The sequence below is a fragment of the Lutra lutra genome, chromosome 2, assembly GCF_902655055.1.
Source record: "Lutra lutra chromosome 2, mLutLut1.2, whole genome shotgun sequence".
Taxonomy (NCBI): Eukaryota; Metazoa; Chordata; class Mammalia; order Carnivora; family Mustelidae; genus Lutra; species Lutra lutra.
Window position 1 is genome coordinate 187,077,105 of NC_062279.1, and position 27,669 is coordinate 187,104,773.

The window sequence follows — 27,669 nt, forward strand, 5'->3', positions numbered from 1 at the left end:
CTCTCTGCCTGCCTCTCTGCCTACTTGTGATCTCTGTCTGTCAAAGAAATAAAATTTTTAAAAACATTCTGTGATGCACCTATGTATTTATGAACTCCCTTTTTGTCTCAGTTCAGGCTGATACAACAAAATACCACAGACTAGATAGGTTACAAACAACAGAAACTTAATTCTCAGTTCTGGAGGCTTCAAGACCAAGATCAGGGTGCCAGCATGGTTGGGGTCTGGTAAAAGCCCTCTTTCAAGGTTACAGACTGTCAACTTGTTGTAGGCTCACACGGTGGAAAGGGCTAGGGAGCTCTGCAGGGATTCTTTTCCAAAAGTACTAATTCCTTTCATGAGGGCTCCACCCTCATGACCAAAGAACTCCCAAGGGCCACACCTCCTCATAGTATAATACATTGTTCATCAGTATTTTAACAAATGATTGGGGGAGGCACAAACACTCAGACTATGAGACTCTTTACTGCTGAGTAGTCCACTGTACAGATTGGGACTAGTGTTTGCATTTCCATAGAAAATTCTGGATCAGTTTATCAATTTCTATCCCAAAAAGTCCACTAGGATTTTGACAGGAACCATGTTTAATGTATAGATCTTGACAATATTGAGATTTCAATCCATAAACATTTAATGTCTCTTCATTTATTGAGCTCTTTAATTTCTATCATTAATGTGTTGGCTTTTTGTTTTTTGTTTTTCCCTAATCACACTGCCTGGAACCACCAGAGTAATGATGGAGAGAGATGACAAAAGTAAACATCCTTGGCTTGTTCCCAATGTTAGGGGGAAAGTCTTTCACCAAATAGGATGTTAGCTGTGGTTTTTTGCAGATGCCTTTCATCATATTGGGGAAATTCACATTCCTATTTAAGGTTTTATTCTCTAATGCAAGTGTTGGGTTTTGCCAAATAGTTCTGCATCTGTTAATATATACCACATAGATAGTGAACAAAAAGCATAATTATCAGTGATTTTCGGACTTAAACCAAATGTGCATTCCTGGAATGAATGCCACTTGGTCCTATTTTAAATTTACCAAAATTTGTTTTGTGGTTGAGAATAGAATCTATCCTAGAAAATGTTCAATGTGCTTGCAAAGAATGAATGTTCTGCATTTACTGGATGTTGTGTTGTGTAAATGGAATTTGGTTGATAATGTTGTTCAAGTCATATTATATGTTCTGATTTCTGTCTAGTTTTTCATTCAATTGTTAAAAGTGGGGTATTAAAATTTCAAACTATTGGGTTGCCTAGTTCTCATTTCAACCCTGTCCATTTTGCTTCATGTATTTGGAACCTCATTTTTCGGTGGATATAGATTTATTATTGTTACATCTTCTTGATACAACATACTTCTTGATGTACTGACCATATTATCATTATGTTTTTGTTGCTTTTTTGCTTGTTACTACTAACTAGCCTTGTTTAAATCTGTAGAATCTGTCTTCTTGGTGATGGGTGGCCACTAATGTCATCACTCAATTGTCCTTTTAAATATGTATTTTTTTTCTAAATTCATTTGAGAAAGCGAGAACACGAGCAGGGTGGGGAGGGTGGGGAGTAGACTCCCCGCTGAGCAAGGAGCCCAATGTGGGGCTCCATCCCAGGACCCTGAGATTATAACCTGAGCCAAAAGCAGATGCTTAACCACCTGAGCCACCCAGGTGCTGCTTAAATATATATTTTTTCATTTTTAACTCTTACTTCCTACGAGTCGCCTTGTGTCTGCATAGTTCAGTAGTGGAGCAGCGATTGGACAGACTGTCCACAGAGATGGATTTGTGTGAGCTCAAAGTTTAAGCCATTTTCAAGCCTAATCCAGCTTTTGTTTTCCATGGGTCTTTTTGTATCTCTAAAATACATGCACATACCCTCAAGGTCAGCCAGGAATATGCTTGGAACCTCTGGTCTGATTCACAAGCGCAGCCTTAGCCAGAATGTGCTTTCCCTCCCTATGACCACAACCTCAAACCAGTGGAGTTTTTAGCCTTCCATGCCAGCCTATATCAATATCATCCACAAACAGTGCATTGAGGCATGGACATAACCTACCATTCCAAACTGAATAAATGCCCTTTTGAGCAGGAGGCCCTGAGGGGAAAGTCTGTATTGACTGTGCTGGAGGAGGCAGGGAGAGCAGCTTAGTCTAGAATGCCACGAATTCCATTTTTATGCAAAAAATAACAGTTTTTAAAAACAAACACTTTTAGATAGTTGTAGACTCTTGGTTGATTTCCGAAGTGTTGAGTAGTTTGCCTTTGTCAATTTTCTCCAGCTTTATAATTATTTTCTATTAGGGAGAGGATCTGCCAATCTGTTTACTTGACCATAGAAAATTTCCATGTGAATCAAGATTTTTAAATGGTTTCTTTCAATAAAAGCTAGAAGCAGCCCTAATGGACAACTTGAATTTTAATTCAAAGAGATGATTTAAAGTCTTGGTTTATCAAAATATTTAAGTAACAGGATGACCCTACATCCCAGGACAAATTTACTATTCCAGATTCCTGTCTAGAAATTTAGCACCTCAATTCACTCTCAAGATTCTGGGTTTTTGGTAATAAATTATAATGGCCACCCTACTTAGAAGGCATCCTAAATCAAGTAAACTGTTCCACCAAGTTTTATCATAAGGAAAATCTCTTGTCAAAATGAAATGTTCTGGACATGCCTGGGTGGCTCAGTTGGTTGGGCATGACTCTTGGTTTCAGCTCAGGCTGTGATCTCAGAGTTCTGCTTTGAGCTCGCTGCTCAGCACAGAGTCTGCTTGTCCCTCTCCCTCTTCTGCTCCCCCTATGTGCACATGATCTCTCATCCTCTCTCATAAATAAACTCTTTAAAAAAAGAGAGAGAGAGATGTTGTAGCCTAATTTCTGGTGCTGAAGATAATTTCAACTTTGAACTCTACTAATAAAGGCACAGCTATGAATATTCGGCAAGATAAAGCAATAGTAACAACTTTCAGATACTCATAAACTGAAATGATAAAATTTAGTGGTAGAATACTAGTCAATATACTTTGTTACCAGATCATCTTAGGCACAGAAAAGTAAGACTTACTAAATAATAGACAAAACAGAATGTTAAGGTTCCTTTCAAAATTTCTAAGGAAAAATTCACATAAAACTGAAAAACACTATTATGCTGACATTTTGGTAGTTAGCAACCTGAGATTTCACTCTAACTGAATGGTTTCACTGTTTAAATCTTATTTAAGATTTTTATCTCTTTTTTTTTGACAGAGAGAGAGAGAGATCACAAGTAGGCAGAGGCAGGCGGGGGTGGGGGGGGAGGGAAGCAGGCTCCCTGCTGAGCAGAGAGCCCGATGCAGGGCTGGATCCCAGGACCCTGAGATCATGACCTGAGCCAAAGGCAGAGGCTTAACTCACTGAGACACCTAGGAGCCCCAAATTTCACTTTTAAAGGGCATCAAGTTTAATATAACATTGCTACCCAGAGTAGAAAAAAGCCCAAATGTATTTTAAGTTTGTTAAAAAAAAAAAAAAAAAAAAGGACTTTCCATAAGGTCCTTATTCTTTATTCCTGAAACAAAGACAGTCTTTAATTTCCTCAAAGACTTAGTCCACTTCACTTTGGGGCCTTTCTCCCCCACAGTAAATCAAGATGTTCAATTTTTAAAACCTTAATAAAGCATGTACTCTCTTAAGCTTTTAAGATCCTTGCTTAATATCCAATTAGGGGGCACCTGGCTGGCTCAGTTGGTTAAGCATCTGCCCTGGGCTCAGGTCAAGATCCTGGAGTCCCGGGACAGGGCCCCGCATCAGGCTCCCTGTTCAGTGGGGAGTCTGCTTCTCCCTTGATCTCCCTAGCTCTCAAACACAATCTTAAAATATATCCAATTATGTTTTCAGGTAAGGTTATTATTTGTAAATAAAATCTATATAGGAAGCTTTTAAAGTACAGAATATATATTATATACGTTAAAAAAAAAAATCCTTGATGACTTATATTATCCTTTGATAAGAAATCTGACTTTGGAAGGAAAAGATGAACCCGAACAGCAAATGCCTCACTATGACATGAGAGATCCCACAACACGGAATCCCTCTTCAGCACTACATCTTGTTCACGTCGGTGGCCAGGTGTTACAGGCCCTTGGGAGATTAATATACGTAGCTTAGCAATGCCCACTGAGGCCAGGATAGTGGGAGGGGGAGGCTCGCTTTGGCCCTCCATAAATTTGTTCAAGGTAACACATTTCCTCTCCCCTTTCTGAGGAACAGATGGTGCCACGAGATCTAATTAAAGATTAGCTGTTGAGTACAGGTAGGCCCTTCAGTCTTACTACAGTGCCTTCCCCTACACGTCCCTTTGGTCTATAAAACCTGTAAACTAAGGTCCAGTCTTTGCAGATAATAGCTGTGCCCCTCCACACTGTCGTCCCCCCAATCCTCTGTCAGTACATTACCACCCGTGAAACTGTTTAAACTGTACGGAGTTGCCTGCTTCGTTTTTTCATCTCAAAGTCCCTTTGCAGTTGGGAGGATACTTTACAGCTCTTCCTCCCCAAACTTCTAACAAGACAGGACATGCCTTATACAGAGGAAGTGATAGCCTATCAGCTTGTGTCCCTCTCTTACTTCCTCAAACTCAAAATTTGGGGGTGTCTGGGTGGCACAGTCAGTTAAGTGTCCAACTCAGTTTTGGCTCCTGTCATGATCTCACAGTCATGAGGTGGAGCCCTAAGTTAGGCTCCGAGCTCAGTGGGGAGTCTGCTTGCAATTCCCTCTCCCTCTCCTGCCTGTGCTCTCTCTCTCTCAAATAAATAAATCTTTAAAAACAAAAATAACTCAAATTTGATCTGATGACAATACTCCAGATTAAGTATTGTGAATTAAATAAAATCACCATGAAACTGTATGTACAACTTGCTGTATTCTGGGATCAGAGTTAGTAAATGTATATTCATTTCTCAAAGATTTAGGACCCCAAAAAAGTTAAAACCCACAGCTAAAGTAAATTTATTTGAGACTGTGCTAAATCATTAAGCAAGGGGATCGGATTTAAGGAAACAGAACTCATTGACTTGACACAGAAGGAAATTCTCCTTTCCTTTAGTAACTCTCTCTCAAATCTACTTAGATACTTTGCAAATGTTTCCTGAAAACTATACTCCTTGAAGTAGGAAAATAAATTATATTAAAGTCTTGTCAAGCCTGATGGAATGATCGTCATAGATGAGAATTTATATGCATTGATATACCCAGCAAGCTGCAATACTATATTTTATATATATTACACACACACGCACACACACACATATATAATATATATATATTTTTTAAGGATGAAAAACTGCCTGGAAACAAATCAGTATCAAATTTTGCCTTTATGGCAGAAATTAACATCCTCGAGTCTCTTACACTGGAAAATCTGCTATTTTTAGTTTATCATGATTTGCATAAAATTTTGTTCATTCTCTTTAGTATCTTTAATCACTTGCAATGTACTATCTTATCTTTAACCACTTGCAATGTAATATGTTAAGGCTTGTATGCCAGTCACATACTTTCAGATAAACATTTTAAAAATTTATTTCCATAAGTTACTGTAAAATATACTGATATAAAAAGTGAGAAAATCTAAATTCCTAACTAATTATAATTTTACTTTAACTTTGTGTTTTTCACTAAAAGCTAAAGTTTAAGATAGGAGAAGCAGTGTATCTCAAAAGATTTGAGTGAAGGTCAACTTCCTCTAGCTATTATTGTACCAAATGGATAGTAAAATAATTTTCTAAATAGAATTAACTGATTGTTTTCATTCTCAAGCAAATTAGGTCATATCATCAGGAGACAACCCATAATAATCTAACAGATTATCATTAACCTACTGTGAAAAACTACAGGAATATAAAATGTTCTCTAAGACTTTAAAAATGTTCAATAAAAGCCAGAGCATTTTATTTGCCCCCCGAAACGTACCTGCAAAATAGTTACTCTGTGATGGGAAAAGAGAACAGCAGCTAATTTTGATGGAAGCACTTTGACAGAAGTCGGTATGATAAGCAGACTGGCGCCACTTGATAGAGCAACAAATATTTCCACAACAGAAGGATCAAAGGTCAGAGGTGAAGCAAGAAACAAAACATCTTCCTGCGTGACCTCAAAAAGTACCCTAAGGCAAAACAGAACGCAGTTATGAAAAATGTCTAACATTTGGTAATCATATATCCTAAGAAATTATGGCCATGAAGTTTCCAGATGTTGGCCAGGTTTTTACTCTTTTACTCTTAGATTAACCAAAATGGTGCTATTAATTCCAGAACTCGTCTTTGCGAGTGTGAGGATTAAAAGCCATTTAAAGCAATATCCGCTTCTTTACATGACATTTTATCATCTGTGATGGGTTTCTGATGTGTTAAGTGTGGCTGGATTAAACCACACTCCCCAGAATTTCCTTTCTAGTATGTTTTGTTAGGGTAAAAAACAAGGGACCTTCTCTCTCAAGAGCTGGAGGACAGAAGGGAGGCAGCTGCCATTCAGCAGAACACACACCACTCTGTTACTCCATCAAACCCTCAACTAGGTCCTGCCGTGAAGGGATTTTGTAGACAAAGTCCCTACTCAGCTGACTTTAATCAAAAGGGAGATTATCCTGGGTTAACTCAATTTACTCAACTGGAAGGCCTTTTAAAGAGTGTTAGGCCTTCTCTGAAAAAGACACAGCATCCGGATCTGCAATTATTCTCCCTTTCCCCTAGATCCTTCCTGACTTGCCTATGAACAAGCACATGCCTATGGGGTTCCAGTTTGCTCCTGATCATTCCTTTCTTTTTTTAAAACATTCTTTTTTTAAATTTTTTTAAAGATTTTATTTATTTATTTGACTGACAGAGATCACAAGTAGACAGAGAAAGAGAGAGGAGGAAGCAGGCTCCCTGGTGGGCAGAGAGCCCGATGTGGGGCTCGATCCCAGGACCCTGGGATCATGACCTGAGCCGAAGGCAGAGGCTTTAACCCACTGAGCCACCCAGGTGCCCCCTGATCATTCCTTTCTATTTACACTACGGACTTCAGTCTTGATTAGCTCCCACAAACATAAGCCAATTCCTTATAGTAAGTCCTTGATATAATCTCCTGGTTCTGCTTTTCTGGTAGAAACTTGACTTACTCTATCCTTCGTATTTAATGATGCCTAACAGAGACCTCTGACTCACTTATCCCACTTTTGGCCTTTTCTCTCAGGAGCTGAACAAAGAGCACAATACATGTAGTTAGGATATTACAGAGTATTAGATAGTTAGTGACAAGCCTATGGCCTTGCTTCATTTTGAACACACTAAACCTACTCTATCTAAAAAGCAAGGATTAGGGGCACCTGGGTGGCTCAGTGGGTTAAGCTTCTGCCTTCGGCTCAGGTTATGATGTCAGGGTCCTGGGATCGAGCCCCACATAGGGCTCTCTGCTCACCAGAGAGCCTGTTTCCCCTCTCTCTCTGCCTACCTCTCTGCCTACTTGTGATCTGTCAAATAAATAAAATAAAATCTTAAAAATAAATAAAATAAAATCTTAAAAATAAGTAAATAAAGGATTATCTTAGCTTTAAAATATCTTCAAGTGTGGTATTGTGGGGACCCACTTGGAACCCCAGAGTTGAGAGGAAGATTACTTTGAACTGAAGACATTTTGGATTTAACAGATGTGGAAAGAGAACCTCTTAGAGCTTCCTTTATATGACTAATCATAAAAACTTCTGGGAAATGAGGTTGCCATAAATTCCTTCTTCGGAGTGAGTTTTATTCCCAGGAAGGAAACCGAGTGAACCTACTATAACTCCCCTCTGCAAGTGACTTTTCTGGCCCTGAAAGTAAATCAGAAAAGGATTTTTAACAGGTGAATAGATTTCATTAAATTCAAGCACAAATAACAATCAAGAAATTTCTATACTTTAAATCAGTCCCTTATCCCTCACTGGGCACATACTTGCTCCCACTTTACACACAATTCCTGCCTCTGCTGGCCCATTGTCTCTCCCACCTACAGTAGATTCCAAATCTGCTCCACTCCCCTCAAGCTCCCTGTGTCTCCACTCCGCCTCACCTCTCATACTCTTCAACATGTGACTTTGCCTAGGAAGTTACTATCTATCAGCTTCCTCTAACATTCCTCGCCCTTCCATCTCAAAGTAGCTTACTCCTGTACAATACTATTTTCTTGATTTTTCAAAAACAATTCTCCCTACCAATTCTCAACCACCAGCCTATTAATGTCTCCCACCTTATTTATTTATTTATTTGACAGAGAAAGAGCGTGCGCAAACACAAGCAAGGCAGAATAACAAGCAAAAGGAGAGGGAGAAGCAGGTTCCCCACTGAGCAGGGAGCCTGATGCAGGGCTCTATCCCAGAACGCTGGGATCATAACCTGACCGAAGGCAGCCGCTTAACCAACTGAGCCACCCAGATGCACCCCGCCCATTTTTAAAGATTTTATTTATTTTAGAGAGAGAGAGAGTGCACCTGTGTGTGAGGGAAGGGACAGAGGGAGAAGGAAAAAAAATCTCAAGCGGACTCCATACTGAGTGGAGAGCCCAATATGGGGCTCAACCTCATGACCCTCAGATCACGACCTGAGGGGAAATCAAGAGTGAAACACTCAACTGACTGAGCCACCCAAGTGTCCCAGTCTCTCCTCTCAAAGATAAACCTATACCCTCCCAGAATTCTTTCTTTCCCATTCAAACTAGCTCCGAGAAATGAATACTTTATTATCTCCATTTTCCTGTTTCTCATTCCCTTATCCCCAGCCTAATACAGTCTGTCTTCAGTCTTGGGCACTCGGAAATCAAGTCACTAAAGACCACATTATCAATTACAAGACTCCTCTCTGCCTCATGTCACCATTCCCTTCTTCTAGATCTGCACTGCCCAATATGGTAGGCATAAGAAGCATGTGCCTACTGAGCACTGAAAATGCAGCTAATCCTTATTGACATGGGTAAGTGTAAAATACTGGCTAGATTTAAGATAAGCATAAAGAGTATAAAATAACTAATTTTCATATCGATTACATATTGGTATTTTAGATATTCTGAATTAAATAAGATATTGTTGAATTTTCTTATTTCTTTCTACCTTTTTTTTAGGGGGGGAGAGAGAGAGAAGCAGAGGGAGAAAAAGAATCTTAAGCAAAGCTGGCTCTACAGCCCGCACAGAGCCTGACACGGGGCTCAATCTCACAACCCTGAGATCATGACCTGAGCTAAAATCAAGAGTCAGATGGTTGGGGCGCCTGGGTGGCTAAGTTGGTTAAGCAACTGCCTTCAGCTCAGGTCATTTCCTAAGACTACTCTCCCTTAGTTCCCTTCCTCTATTTCCTTCTTTCTTCTTAAACTGAGAATTGACTTTTATAGAGATTTTTCATTTCCTGATGAGCAAACCAAATTCTACAATGCTGTAAGAATGAGCTTAATGAAATCCAAATCTTTTCACATCTACTGGATTTAAGTGCAAGATTCTTCAACTGGGCATAACGGGCTCCTGCCCCTCAGGTCACATGGCTCCTGCCCTCCCACTCCTTCCTCAGTTCTGCCCTGGTACACGCTAGCAAGCCAAACCCCTCCTTTCTCCCACACTTCTGCCAGGAATACACTTCCTTCTTATTAATAACTTAGAAGCAAAGCTTCAACCATCATTTGTTTGCTCCCTGTTTGGCTCCAGGTCTGGATTAGAGAGGTGAAGTCCTAACCTGCAAAGAACTAAAGTTCAGATATAGCCAAAACAAGAGACCCAATTACTTATGTCTATCAATTTAGGAACAAGAGTTCTAAAAAACAGGAACATCTCAGTGGCTCAGTTGGTTAAAGTGTCCGACTCTCAATTTTGGCTCAGGTCATGATCTCAGGTCATGAGACTGAGCCCCACATCACGCTCCGCACTCAGCGGGAGTCAGCTTGAGAGTCTCTCTCCCTCTCTCTCTGCTTCTCCTACCCACTCCCGTGCATGCTCTCTCAAATAAATGAATCTATCTTTAAAAGAATAGTTATAGGGGGGCCTGGGTGGCTTGGTGGGTGAAGCCTCTGCCTTCAGCTCAGGTCATGATCTCAGGGTCCTGGGATCGAGCCCCAATTTGGGCTCTCAGCTCAGCTTCCCTCTCCCCTCTGCCTGCCTCTCTGCCTACTTGTGATCCCTCTCTGTCAAATAAATAAATAAAACCTTTAAAAATAAATAAATAAGAAAATAAAAAATAGTTATGATGAACAGAGATTAAAATTTCTCTCTTGAGGGGGCACCTGGGTGGCTCAAGTCACTTAAACGTCAGCCTTCAGCTCAGGTCATGATCCCAGAGTCCTGGGATCCAGGCCAGTGTTGGGCTCCCTGCTCACCGGGGAATCTGCTTCTCCCTCTCCCTCTACTCCTCCCTGCCGCTTATGCTTGCTTGCTCTCTCTTGCATTCTTTTAAATAAATAAATAAAAATTAAATTTTTCCTTTGGGAAAAACTGGCTCGGTTGGTAGAACATGCAACTCTTGATCTTGGGGTGATGAGTTCAAGTCCCACATCAGGGGGAGAGTTTACTTAAAAAAATGTTTCTGGGATGCCTGGGTGGCTCAGTTGGTTAAGTGTCTGCCTTCAGCTTGGGTCATGATCCAACAGTCCTGGGAGTGAGAACCCCACATTCAGGCTCTCTGCTCGGGGGGAAGCCTGCTTCTCCCTTTCCTACTGCCCCTGCTTGTGCTCTCCCGCTGTCAAGGAAATACATGAAAATCTTTTAAAAAATGTTTTTTCTGGGGTGCCTGGGTGGCTCAGGGGTTAAAGCCTCTGCCTTCGGCTCAGGTCATGATCTCAGGGTCCTAGGATCGAGCTCCAAATCGGGCTCTCTGCTCAGCAGGGAGCCTACCTCCCCCTCTCTCTCTGCCTGCCTCTCTGTCTACTTGTGATCTCTCTCTCTCTCTCTCTGCCTGTCAAATAAATAAATAAGAAATCTTAAAAAAAATGTTTTTTCTCCTTTAAAATACAAGTTTTGAAGAAGGATTTGAAGAACAGAACTCACTGAAAATGTTGGATGTTTGGCACTATACATGCATGAGGGACTCTGACAATCTTAGGTATCCCCGTAGTGCCGGATGTATGGAGAACATAGGCCAAGCAATGCTTTAACCTCACATCCATGTGCTCTTCTGACTTTTCTTCATTGCTGTTCCCAGAATTTGTGCTGTTTGTCATTTTTTCTTTTTCATATTTCTGTTTTCTGTCCTTTAGCATCAAGCTCACTTCAACATTTTTCCAGTGAAGCCTGAAGAGTACGAGGTCATTATGTTCTTTAAGTGTATCATAATTCAATAATGTTTCGTAGGAAGATTTGAATTTCTGTTACATGGGAAACAAAGTTCATAATATTAATATGTTAAAAAACATTCTTTTTTACATAGAAGTAATACAAAGTATTAATTTACTCCTTTCCTTCAACATGGTTTTGAGTACTTCTATATAACTAGGGATTAAAAAAAATTAGAAACCTGTAAGAATATAGTGCTTTCCTTACTTTCAAGGTCACCTTCAAAATAAAAAGACATATGGGCTCCTGGTGGCTCAGTGGGTTGAGCCTCTGCCTTCGGCTCGGGTCATGATCCCAGAGTCCTGGGATCAGGTCCCACATCGGGCTCTCTGCTTGGTGGGGAGCCTGCTTCCTCCTCTCTCTCTGCCTGCCTCTCTGTCTACTTGTGATCTCTGTCAAATAAATAAATAAATATCTTAAAAAGTAAAAATAAATAAAAATTTAAAAATAAAAAGACATAAAAACATACACCAGTAGGGCAACTGTGAAAATGAATAGAGTTGAAATGTTAATGGGAACAGAGGAGACTGAATTTCTCTGGAAGGTCTGAAATTGCTACATCATATGTAATGTCTGGGTTATAAGTAGCTTTGGTCCAAGTAAAGAGGGGTACTTCATTAAGCAAATAGCTAATGCAGAGTACATGATCCAAGAAAGCTAGTGTTATGGAGAATGTTAACCACTCCAGTGAGTTGAAGAATTGGGGGAGAGGGAGAACGTGAGTAGAAGAGATGCTATCCTTAATAACTCTGTATACTCAATACTGAAGGTTTTACACTATAACCTATAAGCAATAAGATCCAGCTGAAAGGTGGCAAGTGCATAGGCTAGACTTTACTCCATCAAGGACAGACTAATAAGACTTTCAACACGTGAGAGTCTTCTAATGAACCTTTTGCAACAACTGACATACAATATATAGGCCTGAACTAGTCCGTTGCAACAAGAGTGGACAGAGAGAGCCTATGAGCTAGAGTCAATAAGGATTGCATAACTTCCCGGATAAGGAGTGAGCATAAGAAGATTGCGGAGTTTCTGGCTCAGATATTTGGTAGATGGAGCCAGATTAATACAGATTTACTGAATTTGGATAAAAAGATGCTACATTCAATTTTTGCATGCTAAAAGTGAGGTTCCTTTGAATACACCTTTTTAGGTTGACAAAAAGCAGCTTAATGAAACTTTTCACATCAAAGAAATTACTATAAAGGAGATAAGTGAGAGAAAAATAAGAAATGAGAGAAAAAGGTCACAACGTAGGAGCCTATAGTGTTTTGTTCGTTTGTTAAGTATATTAAGGATCAGGTGTGGTGTGACCTGCTTTCCTGTTTGACAAAACATTTGTCAAAACTCATTAAAATATACACATAAAATTGGTGATTTTTATATGTATATTAAACCTCAATAACTGATTTCTAAAAGATGTGTAGGTCATGAAAAAAAATTTTTAAAGGGTAGGGGAGCTGTTCTAGATGAAAGGATATTAAGGAAGTATGAGAAGTGGATGTATTCTATGATCTTTGCCCAGATTTTTGAATCCCTCCCCACAAAAAGCTAAAAGGACATTTTGGGGGCAAATGTGGAATTTAAATAGGACTATATTAAAATCTATCAATGCTAAAAAGAAAAACATAAGAAAATACGTGTATGATACTGTACTATACTGTGTTTATTAAAAAAGTGTAAGTGAACCTGCAGAGTTCAAACTTGTGCTGTCCTAGTGTCAACTGTGCATTGTCAGCAGCTAGAAGGTAAGAAGCAGGTCTCGGGCTTCTTCCGCACACTAATGCCCTCCCAAACAACTTGTAGGGTTTCTCAATCTCAACACTACTGACATTTTGGACCAAGTAAATCCTTGTAAGGGACAATACATATTGTGCTTTGTAGGATTTTTAGCAGTACTTATGGCCTCTAACCACCAGACGCCAGTGGCACCCCTACTGCCAGCATTTTTCAAGATTGTATTTATTTGAAAGAGCTCAAGAGAGCACAAGCAGGGAGAATGGCAGAAGGAGAGGGAGAAGCAGGCTCCCCACTGAGCCCCCACTCGGGGCTCGATCTCAGGACCCTGAGATCATGACCCAAGCCAAAGGCAGACACCAAACCAACTGAGCCACCCAGGTGTCCCTACTGCCAGCATTATAAAAAAAAAAAAAATAAAATAAGTAACTCCAGACATTGCCAAATGTCTGCTGGGAGGGACAAATCTCTAGCTGAGAACCATTGCTCTAGTGGAGGCTGAGCATATTGTACATGCTCAATAAATACTTCTTGACAGCTCATGTGTTAAGGAGGAACACTCACATCAAAGTGATGGAACAGGGGCGCCTGCCTGGCTCAGTGGGTTAAAGCCTATGCCTTCAGCTCAGGTCATGATCTCAGGGTCCTGGGATCGAGGCCCAAATTGGGCTCTCTGCTCAGCAGGGAGCCGGCTTCCCCCTCTCTCAACCTGCCTCTGCCTACTTGTGATCTCTGTCTGTCAAATAAATAAATAAAATCTTTTAAAAAAATAAAGTCATGGAATATTAAGCAAGGTACTTTCTAGGGGACTTTCCTTTTTTTTTTTTTTTTTTAAGATTTTATTTATTTATTTGACAGACAGAGATCACAAGTAGGCAGAGAGGCCGGCAGAGAGGCCGGCAGAGAGAGAGAGGGAAGCAGGCTCCCTGCTGAGCAGAGAGCCCGATGTGGGGCTCAATCACAGGACCCTGAGATCATGACCTGAGCCGAACGAAGGCAGAGGCTTAACCCACTGAGCCACCACCCACATGCCCCTCTAGGGGATTTTTCTTGTGCCCAACTCCTTATAAGCAGTTAGAAAGAATACCTGATACTGACAATTCTCACACGAACCACCTATTTTAAAAAACTTCCACCAAAGTTAAGAAAAATGAATGTCACATCCCCATTTTAGTTTTGCTTACATCAAAAAAAAAAACCCATTTCTTGTCTAGACATGAATAGATTTAGAGAATATTTATTAACCCATTATATGTAGCCTATTATACCTCAGTTGTTTCTTTCTAGAGACTTTAATACCCGTGATTCTCTAGGAAGTCCTCCATACATCTCAAGCTCTTGATATTTTTTGTTCTATATACAGATGGAGATGTACACACATACAGATACATAGGTGGAATGCACTTCAGTTCCCTCAAATATAAATTGGTTCAGATAGAAAAAGGGTAAAAACAAGCTACATTATGTTCTATAATGTTCTATTTCTCTTGGGTAAAAAGAATATTTTACAAATAAATAATAAAACATGGGAGGCATCTTGATGAACACCTAACACCAAATATTACCCATAAAGCAGTTTTCCTAGGCTAGGTATCTGGCTGGCAGTCATTTAAAAAATTAAAAAATTAATTTTCCAGAGAAGTCTGTTTAAGTGCTAATCTCTTTTTCAAAATTTAAGCCTGGTTATAATTCTTTAATGTTGCTGACTACTGTAAATTGAAACATTTATCTTTTAAATCTGTGGCAAGTTTTACAAAATTTTCCTAGTATAGAAACAACTTTGGAAAGGGAAAGGAAATTTGAAACAATGCAGTACCTTAGTATACATCTAGAACATACGTTCATGCTATAGAGCAGTGTTTCTCAACAGAAAGTAGGGGATAAAAGGTGCCTCCAGGAGACATCTGGTAATTTCTGAAGACAATTTTGGTTGTCACAACTCATGGGGGCTAGGGGGAGCAGTGCTACTGGCATCCAGGGGGTGGAAACCAGGAATGTTACTAAAACAACCTGTAATATACAGGACACTCCTCACAACAATTACCCAACCCAAAATGTCAACAGTGCTGAGACTGAAAAACTGTAGCTAGAAAAGCTGGATATGGAAAGATTTTCGGATAGACACATCAGGTCTTCAACTGAAAGATAAACACATTTTTTTAAAAACCCCAATTTAAATACACACACTTACATTAATTTGCTGTTTTTCAACAAGAATATAACTTAGATTACATTTTTTCATAAAATGAGTTGATAATGCTGGTGGTGAATCTGGATCAACGGGAGCATAAGCAGCAGGGACTTGGAGAATTCTAAAGAGATAGTTCAGAGTCAGCACAGAAGATCTGCTGAAAGTCATCTTTAAGTATTTCAATTTCTCTATGTACTTTACTATTGACTATATCAGAAATGCCCAATATTTTTGTTGACACATATTTGGTTATAGTTATTTTTATTTTGTCTTTAAGAGAGAATATCCACTATTAAATTTTTATCACTTAATATACAGAAATCCAAGATTTTTTAAAGCTAATATATTAAGTACAATATACTTGGTTAACATCACTACTAAAATACCAAATAATAGCAGAGTCTTCTTTCTTATCTATAATAACGTAAGGTAAATATCCACATGTAACGTACTAGTATGCAGATTAATACCATCTATACTACAAATGACATTTCACCAAAACCAGGAAACCTTGGGCGGGGGGGAACAACTTTAAAATTGATTTTTAAGTGGCAATAAGATCCAAAATCAGTTAGTTGTTTTAAATAAAAGTACTTTGAGGTAGGGGGACCTGGCTGGCTCAGTCAATAGAGCATATGATTCTTGATCTTGGGGTTGTGGGTTTGAGCCCCACTTTGATGTAGAGATTACTTCAAGATAAAACTTTTAAAAAGTATATGTAGGTATATATACTTAGAGGTATTATTTTGGGGACAATAGATTTTTGTAGGAAATTATCAATAAAATTTGTCAATGATTGGATGAAAGTAAATTTTTTTAAATTTTTTTTAAAAATTAATTTTTTGCTTTACATTTATACAATTAATCTACTAACACACATCCCATGGGATGAATATCAACTTTTCTAATTTTTTAGCAGCTCTTATTTACTGCAGAACCTAGTACAGAAATCACTATGTAAGGATAATATTCTAGAACTCAATGAACATTTTGCAAATGATCATTTGAATCAGTGTCTTCCTCAGTTCATAGCTCAGTTTTTATGAACCATCATCCAAAACTCTCATTTATTCATTCATTCACTTACTAAATACCTGAGTACCTAAAACTTTCTCTCAGGGGAAAAAAAAACAGTTACATTATTTCTGAAACACTTGTTTTCTTTGATATAACAGAATTTATGACTGTTTTCTTTATGACTGTTTTCTTTTAGCAGACAAAAGAAGCCTTTATATTTTGGAGATATGTAAGTATTCTATTAGCGAAAACTTCTGGTTTCTCCTAAATAAATTCATATTAACTTTAATGATTAAAAGTAATCTTGGGGTATGGGTGCCTTGGTGGCTCATTCGGTTAAGCATCTGCCTTCAGCTCAGGTCATGATCCCAGGGTTCTGGGACCCCCTCTCTGTTTCCCTTGCTTGTGCGTACGTGCTCTGTCAAATAAATAAATAAAATCTTAAAAAAACAATAATTTGGGGGTAAATATTAATTCCATCAGCTTATAATTGAATAAGCAATACATAAAAATAAAATAGTAAACAGAATATTAAGTTACAACATATTCTGTGTATTAAAGAATTATAAGTTAGGTTAGAAAACTAAAATTTTAATATTAAAACAATTACCCTAAAATCCAAGAGGGTAAATTTATCCCAGGATGGCAGTAGAGACCAACTTCCCGAATTCCTTGAAAGTCACAGTGTAATTGCAGGAAATTTGATAATTCTGAAGCAACAGTAACCACAGTTTCATAGGTATAATAAACTGGAGGCTGGCTGTTACACTCATCAAAACATACAGCTATTTTATCTGAATAAATGGAGGCAGCCTGATGCACCAGTTCTTGAAGAGTCATTTCACTGAAGTTTCTCTAAGCATCATTGGTAGCAGAGAACTCCACCTACATACAGAAATATTATGGGAACAGAGAATTTTAGGGAAGCTGGTAGGATGAGAAAGGGAGAGGGAAACTTCTATATAAATCATTCCTCACAAAAATAAATATATCAAAAACATAATTAATCTCGGAGCCCAGGAATGATCTGTGGTGAGACAAGGTGGTTGAAAATTAATGATACCACTGACCTAACACTGGGTCAGTGCTGGAAGAAAATTTGGGAGAGGAGTGGTATACACAGGGGAGAAAAAAAACAGGTAAAAATGTAGTCTCTCTCCACTGCCCACAATAGGAAAAAACAAAAAAATTAACCAATAAAACTCAAATTAAAGTACTACATGCTTATTTTTTTCTTTTTTCTTTTTTTGGTTATCATCCCAGATTAAGGCAAAGTGGTTAAAATCCTGCACACTGTCTTTGAAAAGACTAATGGGAATAAACTGTGCTTTTAGGAACAGAACTTAAGTGACAGCACAATAAACCCTTGATAGAAAAAAGAAAAGAACTACCTACATCCACCCAATTTTAGTCCACTATATAGAAACTATATTATTTATTATAATATTTCAGAGATCACAAATAGTCCCTTTTATAAATCCTGAATAACCTCTTTATTCTCTACATTTAAATTCCCAATAAATTCATTTAAACTACAGCATTACAACTCAAAGCATTCTATCAATATTCTCTGGACTTCAATAAAAATATAAAGATTTTAAACAGTATTTCATCAAAAAAAATTTTAGGGTTCATTGGTTAAGAAATAACTGCTAGTATTTCCTTGAGATAAAAGTGATTTTCTTCTCTTCTGTGAACCCCTTTCCATATTTCAAAAGCAAGATTTACGAAGTAACCTAGTTTTTTTCTTATTTGCTTATACATATTTGAACTGATTTCATTGATTCAAAATAAAATAAATTTTATCTATATAATTTTATTTATATGAATTAGGGGCGCCTGGGTGGCTCAGACCGTTGAGCGTCTGCCTTCGGCTTTGGTCATGATCCCAGGATCCTGGAATTGAGTCCCGCATGGGGCCCCCTGCTCAGCCAGGAGCCTGCTTCTCCCTCTCCCTCTGCCTCCCCCGGCTTGTGCTCTCTCTGTCAAATAAATAAAATCTTTAAAAAAATTTTATATGAATTAGAAAACAGAACATTCCTAACGAGTGCAAAATGAACCAACCACCATTAAGACCCATAAGGTTTTAAAATGCTAGGATATCTAAATACAAAATGTAAAAATCTAACTGTAGTGTAGTTTTTAATAAGCATTTCTATATTCTCTGCTGTAATATACAAGATAAAAAGACTGAATTTTTCCTCATACAAATTGGATAAAGACTGTTCATAGCATGCATTAATTATGCCAAATACATTTATTACAGGAGGTACAGTCAGTGCAGATCTCCCATTGCTCTCTCCTGCTATCAGTAACAAATTGCTCACATTATAAGGCATTTTCACAAAAATGTTATACTGTATGTATACTGTATGTATAAAATTTTATACTGTATGTATCCCCCCCAAAATGCATTTTTAATGCAAAAACAATTACAGCAGTTAAGTATTTTTCACATGAGGACATTCTGATTATTATACTCCAAAATACTTAACATCAAAGGGGAAAGATTATAAAGCTTAAACTTTTAAAAAATATTTTCATCGCAAATTGCAACACTCACCACACATATCTATATAATTCAGATGTTTTTATACTTTTAACTGCCAGTTCCCTGGTGGTTGCTACAGAAACTTAAGGCAAGATCTATTGTGTGAGGTTTTTTTTAATCAAATACATTCTCTCCAATAAAAAATATATATATTTATTCGACTCCCAAACATTTCTGAGACCTCCCCTCATGGAGGGGAGCAAATCTGGTAAGCAGATTTTGTATGTAATGCATATTCGCTACTTCAAATACAACAGTAGACGCTATTAAGTTACCAAAGGTCTTAAGAGTCAACAAATTCTCGTGCTCCAAGGGTTCTCTTCTTAGCTTATCAGTTACTTTATTTTATTTTTTTTAAGATTTTTTATTTTATTTATTTGACAGAGATCACAAGTAGGCAGAGAGGCAGGCAGAGAGAGAGTGGGAAGCAGGCTCCCTACTGAGCAGAGAGCCGGATGCGGGGCTCCATCCCAGGCCCCTGAGATCATGACCTGAGCCAAAGGCAAAGGTTTAACCCACTGAGCCACCCAGGTGCTCCTAACAGTTATTTTAAAAAGACAGTTAAATAATCTAGAAACGTTATTGAGCTGCATCCATTGGCTTCTTAATTTACATTATGCGATGACATTTAGTAACAATGCATTCTGTAGCTCCCAAAACACTTTCGTTCGCTCTTCCAAACCATGAGCAAACAGTAGAGCAGATTTCTTTCTTTCAGAACGAAGCGGCAAAGGGTCTGAGGCTGGGTAACTCCGGAGAGATCACACAGATGAGTTCAGCCTCTGCACGCCACCAACCTGCCAGACGCCACTGTCACATCCCGGACGAGGCGGTGGCCCTGAGGCTGAACGAAGCTGCACACCCAGCCTGAAGCCTCCCCCTACTTCAGTTCCCTCACACAGGCCCCCGCTGGATGCAGCCTCCTGCGAGACTCACTCAGAAGGCCTGAGGACTGCGGCAGAGGCTTTAGTCCATCCGGACCTTCCAAAAGACCGAATCCAGCATCTCCCCCAACACACGTGAAAGCAGCCATTACCCACAAGCCGTAAAGCTTACCCACCGCACCGGCCGCCGGGATCTGAGAGGCACCGGCTCTCGCGTGATCTTCTGCGTCGCTGCATTGACGTCAGCATAAGCGACCGAGGGCTGATAGTGTCTCGCTGCCCTGCCCCCTCCGGATGATCTTGCGGCAACCTGGGAGGACATCTGGCAGTGCTTCTACCTACTGCGCTCAACTCTGACACCTGTTGTTGTCACGCTGGATTTTGGACAGGGTTTGCCAAGACTTTGGAGCTGACCAGCTTAGAATCATGCCCTTTCATACTTAAACTCGGGTGAGATACTTTAATTTGAAACCGCTCTCTCCTTGTCCACAAGTGGAGAGAAAGATACTGTCTAGGCTTGATGGGAAGGAAGGTGATATAGCGGTGAAATGCAATAGTAAATGGACTTAGTCCGTCTGACATTTTCTGAGAGTAGAAGTAGAGTTTGGAAGACTGAGCGCCGTGATGAACCCTGCAAAGGAGGTCCCCGTTATAATTAGGCTGACATTTTAATTGCAAGAGACAGATTTAAACGATGACTAAGAAATTTTCAGCGTACAGTAGTCGCAATAAAATAGGTCGGGGGTGGGGGAGAGAGTTACCTAAGCTATATGCCTGAATAATAATTGGTTACCAAGTTATTACAGTTGGAGACATGTAAACTATTACAGTTGTCAAGGGAAACAATAAGTGTTATTTTTAAGCTACTCTGCAACAGCAGAGATGAAGTGATCAGGTTTTTTAAAGTTTTGCTTAAGGACTGAGAAGACCGCCCAGTGTTGACTATATATGAAAAGTCATGGGACATCCTCCTGTCCTTAGGGGTCAGTGGCAAGAAACTATCAGTAAGCCAAGCAAGAGATAGATGCATCCTCGCACAATGGTTTCACACGGATGTACCACAGCCTACTCAAACTATTGGTGTGTGTGGGGGGGGTGTTGTCCCCATACGTTTCTGTATTTGAGAATAACACCATCATCCAGCCAGCAAAGAAACCTAGATACCACCCTCGCCTTTTTCTTTACCCTCCTATATCCAATCAGAGCCTGTCTCCACTCCTCAAAGTCAGCTGACTACATCAGAATCACCTGTGATGATGTTAAACAAAGATTCCAGATTCGTGGACCTTCATCCCCATAGGTTCTCAGTAAGTTTTCTACTGAGGGGCCTACAATCTGCATTTTTTAAATGCTCGCATCTTCATTTCTGCTACTGCTACCTTAGTTCAGGTCTTCTTGGTCAGCTTTTCCCTAAAGCCTGTCTAGCCTCGCTCGGCTCTAACTCTGCATTGCTGCTAGAGAGATGTTGGTTTTATTATAAAATTTCAAGTTGGATAGTAATAATAGTTTGGGTTTTTTTTTTTTAAGTTGTTTTTTCCCCTTGTACAATCTGCTTTTTTTTCTTCTTCTGTTGGTTTTGGACACTATCTTTCACATGAGAGGCTTCCTGGGGTATCTGGTAGTCATGAATTACCTGCGCATATTTAAAAGTGGGACATTTGGGACACCTGGGTGGCTCAGTTGGTTAAGCGGCTGCCTTCGGCTCAGGTCATGATCCCAGAGTCCTGGGATTGAGTCCCGCATCAGGTTCCTTGCTTGGCAGGGAGCCTGCTTCTCTTGCTGGCTCTGCCTGCCACTCTGCCTGCTTGTGTGTACTCTCTCTCTCTCTGACAGATAAATAAAATCTTTTAAAAAAATAAAAGTGGGACATTTGACTTGATTGGAAACAGTCTGTAGGACAAGTTTGTTGAAAATCAAGTTGAGAGAAAAGGGCTTGGTGTATGTTTGGGGGTGTGTGTCTCAGAATTGAGTATAAAATTTATCACTTAATTCTATTTCAGGTTTCTAATGTCCTCCAATATGAAGACATTGTTTTAGGGGCACCGGGGTGGCTCAGTCGGTTGAATGTCCAGCTCGACCTCAGCTCAGGTCTTAATCTCAGGGTTTTAAGTTCAAGCCCTGCATTGGGCTCCATGCTGGGTGAGGAGCCCACTTAAAATTAAGGGACACCCGGGTGGCTCAGCCAATTAAGAGTCCACCTTCAGCTCAGGTCTTAATCCCAGGGTCCTGAGGGCTCCCTGCTTAGTGGGGAGTCTGCTTCTCCCTTGTCCCTCCCCCACTGGACATGCCTAATATCTCAAATAAATACAATCTTTGAAAAAAAAAATTTTTTTTATTAAAAAGGTGCCTGTGTGGCGCAGATGGTTAAGGTCCAACTTCTGGTTTCAGCTCAGGTCATGATCTCAGGGTCGTCAGATTGAGCCCCCATAGGGTTCCGTGCTCAGAAATCTCAAGAATTCTTTCTCTCTCTGCCCTTCCAGCTCATGTGCGCTCTCTCTCAAATCTTTTTTTTTTTTTTAATTTTTAAGAAGAGAGAACAAAAAAAACCACCCCAAAGACATTGTTTTACTTTCTTCTGAACACAGTGGCCTTCAGAATTAGGCTATACAGGGGTGATAGGTAGGGGCACAAAGATGTAACTCATTCCTAAATGAACTTCTAATGCTGTTACCCTCGTCACCCCTTTCCAGAAGCCAACTTCTCAGTTTTTTAAGAGGTTCTGTGATGTAAATAGGATTGTTTATTGGCTTTGCCGCTGCTGGTTTAGAATTTAGCTTTTCCAAATCAGCTGAGCCCTTTGCTTTTGACTCCAGAATCTTTTCCTCTATCCTTGAGAGTTTAGGACTCTTAAATCCCTTTACCGTCATTTTCAGGGGGTCTTAAGAGGAAGCAAATGCAGAAGACTAAGTTCAAAACACCATTTTTACCTGGTAATCTAGAATGATAATTCTAAAAATATATATCAGATTAATCATAGCATTCTCCTGCGGTGCCTGGGTGGGTCAGTGGGTTAAGTCTCTGCCTTCAGCTCAGGTCAAGATCTCAGGGTCCTGGGATTGAGCCCTGCATGGGGCTCTCTGCTCAGCAGAAGCCTGCTTCCCCCTCTCTCTCTGCCTGACTCTCCGCCTACTTGTGATCTCTCTGTGAAATAAATAAAGTCTTTTTTTAAAAAAAATCATAGCATTCTCCTGCTTAAGACCTTCTTTAGTGGTCTCTCATTGGCTGCAGGAAGACATTCAGACACCTTACCAAGAGAGACAAGATGGTTCATTATCTAACCCTACCTGTAACACTTAACCACTGCTCTCCTACCCTCCATATTCCTCATACATGGTCCTGGAAGTTCCAGCTATGATTAAGACCCTAGTAAATCTTCTGAGCCAAATATCCACACCTGTGTTCTGCGGGGTTTCAGGCTGAAATACCCTTTCTTCTCCCCAAGTCTGCTTGATGAACATTTACCCCTCTTATGAAAACACAGCTTAAACATCACCTCCTTGGGACGTCTGGTTGGTTCAGTTGGTTAGGTGTCTGCCTGTGGCTCAGGTCATGATCCCAGAGTCCTGGGATTTAGTCCCACATCAGGCTCCCTGCTCAGCAGAGAGCCTGCTTCTCCCTCTGCCTGAGATCTCTCGTGTGCTAACAAATAAATAAAATCATAAAAAATAAAATCACCTCCTTGGTGCCTTTCTTCAATGCTTGTATTAGAATTTACCCATCCTCCCCTCACCATCCCATGAACCCAGCATACTGTTGAGAGGGACACTCTGTCATGGTCCTGAGTGTCCTTGCAAATTCTTGCTGGGTATGCCAAAAACACAAGGTATTGATTGCTCTTTATTCAGGGCTGGCTGTTTGGGGTGATGGATCTCCAGACCTGAGGTAATGTTTTTCCCAAGGAGCAGGTTTGCTTCCATTTACTATAAAAGCAAATCCCCCAAACTTAATATTCCTTTCCTGTCACACAACTCACTGCAAGTGCAGACATCCATCTCTGCCTAACTCTATCTCCCCAGTGGGACTTGGGAAACATGGGGAACTGACAAATGAAGCTCTGGCCACTTTTTGCCACGAGTAATGCATTTCTCTTTGACCCAGAAATCTCAGGTCTACTGCCATGAAACAGTGACAGTAATAGCTTTTCAGTAGGGTACAAGCCTAGACCCTTCCCAAACGGTGACCTATACTTCTTACAGAACCTGGCAACAGCTGCATTATTTCTTTGACTTCTTATACTAAATAGTTAAGTACCCTGAAAACAGTTTCATTTCTTGTGCACCTGATTCCCCAACTATCATTTTATTCTTCTCCCTCCACTACATCAATTCCTGGGAAATATCAAATGCCTGTCCCAGAACCTTGCTGATCCTTTGTCCATTTATTGATGCATTCTAACTTCACTTCTTTTCACCTAATTCTCCATTCATCTCAGTTGCCAATGTCATTTCTTTTAAGAATAAAAATTTCATAAACAATTTTGATTATCCTTGACCCTACCTCCAATGTGTGGGTTTTCCATCCAACACACAATTAACTCAGGAAGAGCCAGCTGGAAGAAACGCAGAGGACAAGGTATATGGAAAAGGAGCATGGAGCTACCATGCTCTCCAAGCATACCAGTCACCCGAGTCTCCGTGTCACCAACCCGGAAGTTCTCCATACCCTGTGTCCTTCCGGGTTTTTATATGCTTAATGGTGAGGGCATGATTAATTTTTTTTTTTAAGATTTTATTTATTTGATAGAGATCACAAGTAGGCAGAGAGGCAGGCAGAGAGAGAGGGGGGTGGAAGCAGGCTCCCCGCTGAGCAGAGAGCCCGATGCGGGGCTTGATTCCAGGACCCTGAGATCATGGCCTGAGCCAAAGGCAGAGGCTTAACCCACTGAGCCACCCAGGCACCCCAGGCATGATTAATTTTTTAAAGATTTTAAAAAAATTATTTGACAGAGGCATAGCAAGAGAGGAAGGGGGAGTGGGAGAGGGAGAAGTGGATTTTCTGCAGAGCAGGGAGCACGATGCGGGGGCTCGATCCCAGGACCCGGGGATCAAGACCTGAGCAGACGGCAGACGCCCAACAATCAACAACCAAGCCACCCAGGCGCCCCGAGGACGTGATTAATTAGATCATTGGACGTTACCAGTTGAATTCAATCTGTAGCTCCTCTCCCCTCCGTCAAGGTCAAGGAGATGGGGCTGGATGTTCAACCTGATGATCACATGGTTAGTTCCCAAAGCAAGTAGTCCTTATTCGTAGGTGTTTTTAGAAAGTCACCTCATTTAACATAAACTCAGGTGTGGTTGAAAAGAGTTTGTTATGAATAGTGACACCTTTATTAAAGGCAAACCAAAAAACCCTCAACCACAGAGAATTAACAAATGGTTACCATAGAGGAGGTGGGTGGGTGGGGGATGGGATGGACCTGTTGAATCTCTGTATTGCACACCTGGAACTAATTTAGCACTGTATGTTGACTACACCGGAATTTTTTTTTAAAAACCACACCTTTATTTCTCCTACCGCTTAGGAAATCTCAAGGACTTTAGGATAACTGTGCTAGAAATAGGATAAAGACCAAATATATTTATTATAAATCACAGTATCATACTACCCTGAAGACAAGGCTAGCTCCTGGTCGTGCGCTTTGTAGCATCACAGCTGGTATAATGGTGTTATTTGATTTATTCTTAACAGTGCTCAGCTGCCCAGTTGGAAGATGGAGAAAATTAGTGGTTGGGTTCATTCAGGTTTGTTTTGTCAGATGGCTAGGAAAGAATGAAGTGATGAGGGAGGTCCCATTGTTCGCAAGAGGGAGTCTATTTTATTAAAGTTCTGCAGGGGACCCAATAACATTATATACATACAAACACTACATAAAATATATAAAAGGGACGCCTGTTTGGCTCAGTGGGTTGAGCCTCTACCTTCAGCTCAGGTCATGGTCTCAGGGTCCTGGGATTGAGCCCCATATCAAGCTCTCTGCTCAGCAGGGAGTCTGCTTCCCCCTCTCTCTACCTGCCTCTCTGCCTCTCTGTGATCTCTCACTCTGTCAAATAAATAAAATCTTTAAAAAATATATACATATATATATGTATATGTTTGAAAGAGAGACAGATACATGTATTTTTAAGAAACTGGCTCACACAATTGTGAGGGCCAACAAGTTTGAAGTCTATAGAGCAGGCCAGTAGGCTGGAAACTCTGGCAGGGTTTCTGTGTTGCAATTTTTGAAAATTCTACCTTCAGGAAACCTCCACCTTTATTCTTAAAGACCTACAACTGACTGGATGAGGCCCATTCACATTCTGAAGAGTAATCTTTCTTCAGTCTACTGCTGGGGCACCTTGGTGGCTCAGTCTGTTAGGTGTCCGACTCTTATTTAGGTTCAGGTCATGATCTCAGGGTCATGGAATTGAACGCCACATGCATTGAGCCCTGCATCGAGTGGGGCTCTGTGCTCAGCAGGGAGTTCACTTGAGAGTCTCTCTCTCCCTTTGCCCCTCCCTCTACTCAGGCTCTTTCTAAAATCAATCTTTTTTTTTTTTTTAAGTCTACTGATTTAAATGTTAATCAAATCTAAAAAATAACTTCACCAATCTAGATTGGTATTTGAACAAACTGGGCACCACAGCCTAGCCAAGTTAACACAAAATTATCTCATCAATCAGTATGTCAAACAAATTAATTTTCAGTAAAGCAAATTCAAAGGCCGTGGGCCCCTTTTGTGCAATCGTTTTCCATTTTGTCACAGGGCAAGGAGTTCAGTTATTATGGTAGATCCTGAGAACTTCCAAAACAGTTAAAAGCATTGGTTCCAGGGCACCTGGGTGGCTCAGTGGGTTGAGCCTCTGCCTTCAGCTCAGGTCATGATCTCAGGGTCCTGGGATTGAGCCCCACATCGGGCTCTCTGCTCGGCAGGGGAGCCTGCTTCTCTCTCTCTCTCTCTGCCTGCCTCTCTGCCTACTTGTGATCTCTGTCAAATAAATAAATAAAATCTTAAAAAAAAAAAAAAGTATTGGTTCCTGCCATCGTTTAACAACTTCTCAGCTACAGAAGAAATTTATGCACACTCAAAAATGAGTTTACATTGCATACTATAGCTTAGTCTAAAATGTCTAAGGGGCATGCAGTTTTTCCTGAGAGGCTTGGATTTTCATTTTGACTTATAAACAAGAAGGCAATTTTCCTTAGGAGTTGACAAGGCTCTATTTGAAATCCAAAGAAAGAAGGCATGAGAAGTGATGCCCTGGGGCAAGATTTTCAGAGGCAATAGCATATATACATATATTACTTTTTGTTTAGAGGTGGGTCTTGGTATGTTTATTTTTTTTTAAAAGATTTTATTTGTTTTATTTGACAGAGATCACAAGTAGGCAGAGAGGCAGGCAGAGAGAGAGAGGAGGAGGAAGCAGGCTCTCCACCGAGCAGAGAGCCCGATGTGGGGCTCAATCCCAGGACCCTGAGATCATGACCTGAGCTGAAGGCAGAGGCTTCAACCCACTGAGCCACCCAGGTGCCCTGGTATGTTTATTTTTAAAATAGACTATATTAGGGTGCCTGGGTGCCTCAGTTGTTAGGTGCCTGCCTTCGGCTCAGGTCGTGATCCCAGCATCCTGGGATCAAGTCCCACATCAGGCTCACTGTTTGGTGAGAAGCCTACTTCTCCTCCTCCTGTTTATGTTCCCTCTCTCACTGTATCCCTGTCAAATAAATAAAATCTAAAAAAAAAAAAAAGAGAGAGAGAGAGACTACTTTCTAGAGTACTTTTAGTTCACAGCAAAATCGAAGTTCTCACAAACCCCCCAACCCCAAACATGCACAGCCTCCCCCATTATCAACATCCCCCAGAACAGTACATTTCTTTCAACTGATAAGCCTACATGGACATGTCATTATCATCCAAAGTCTATAGTTTACATTAGGGTTTACTCTCGGTTTTGTACACCATGGGTTGGAACAAATATATAATGACATGTATCCACCATCAC

General features: G+C 40.3%; 1 protein-coding gene across 8 annotated transcripts in view; it reads right to left on the reverse strand.

Moving 5' to 3' along the window:
- AASDH (aminoadipate-semialdehyde dehydrogenase) overlaps window positions 1-19,884 on the reverse strand; it is a 43,576-nt gene extending 23,692 nt beyond the window's left edge. For 2 of the 8 annotated variants that reach the window (XR_007125330.1, XM_047719367.1), the window contains exons 1-5: window positions 19,737-19,883; window positions 16,860-17,134; window positions 15,233-15,353; window positions 11,017-11,333; window positions 5,949-6,141 (exon numbers count right to left, since the gene is read on the reverse strand). Coding sequence is in view for 7 of the 8 variants with exons in the window: in XM_047719367.1 (XP_047575323.1) it covers window positions 5,949-6,141; window positions 11,017-11,333; window positions 15,233-15,353; window positions 16,860-17,089 (861 nt within the window). In the remaining variant the exon portion in view is untranslated. Of the gene's footprint in view, window positions 1-5,948; window positions 6,142-11,016; window positions 11,334-15,232; window positions 15,359-16,859; window positions 17,135-19,597 lie in introns of those variants that run through there. The other 6 variants (XM_047719369.1, XM_047719368.1, XM_047719371.1 and 3 more) reach the window with 6 other exon arrangements.
- Between the last annotated feature and the right edge of the window lie 7,785 nt (window positions 19,885-27,669).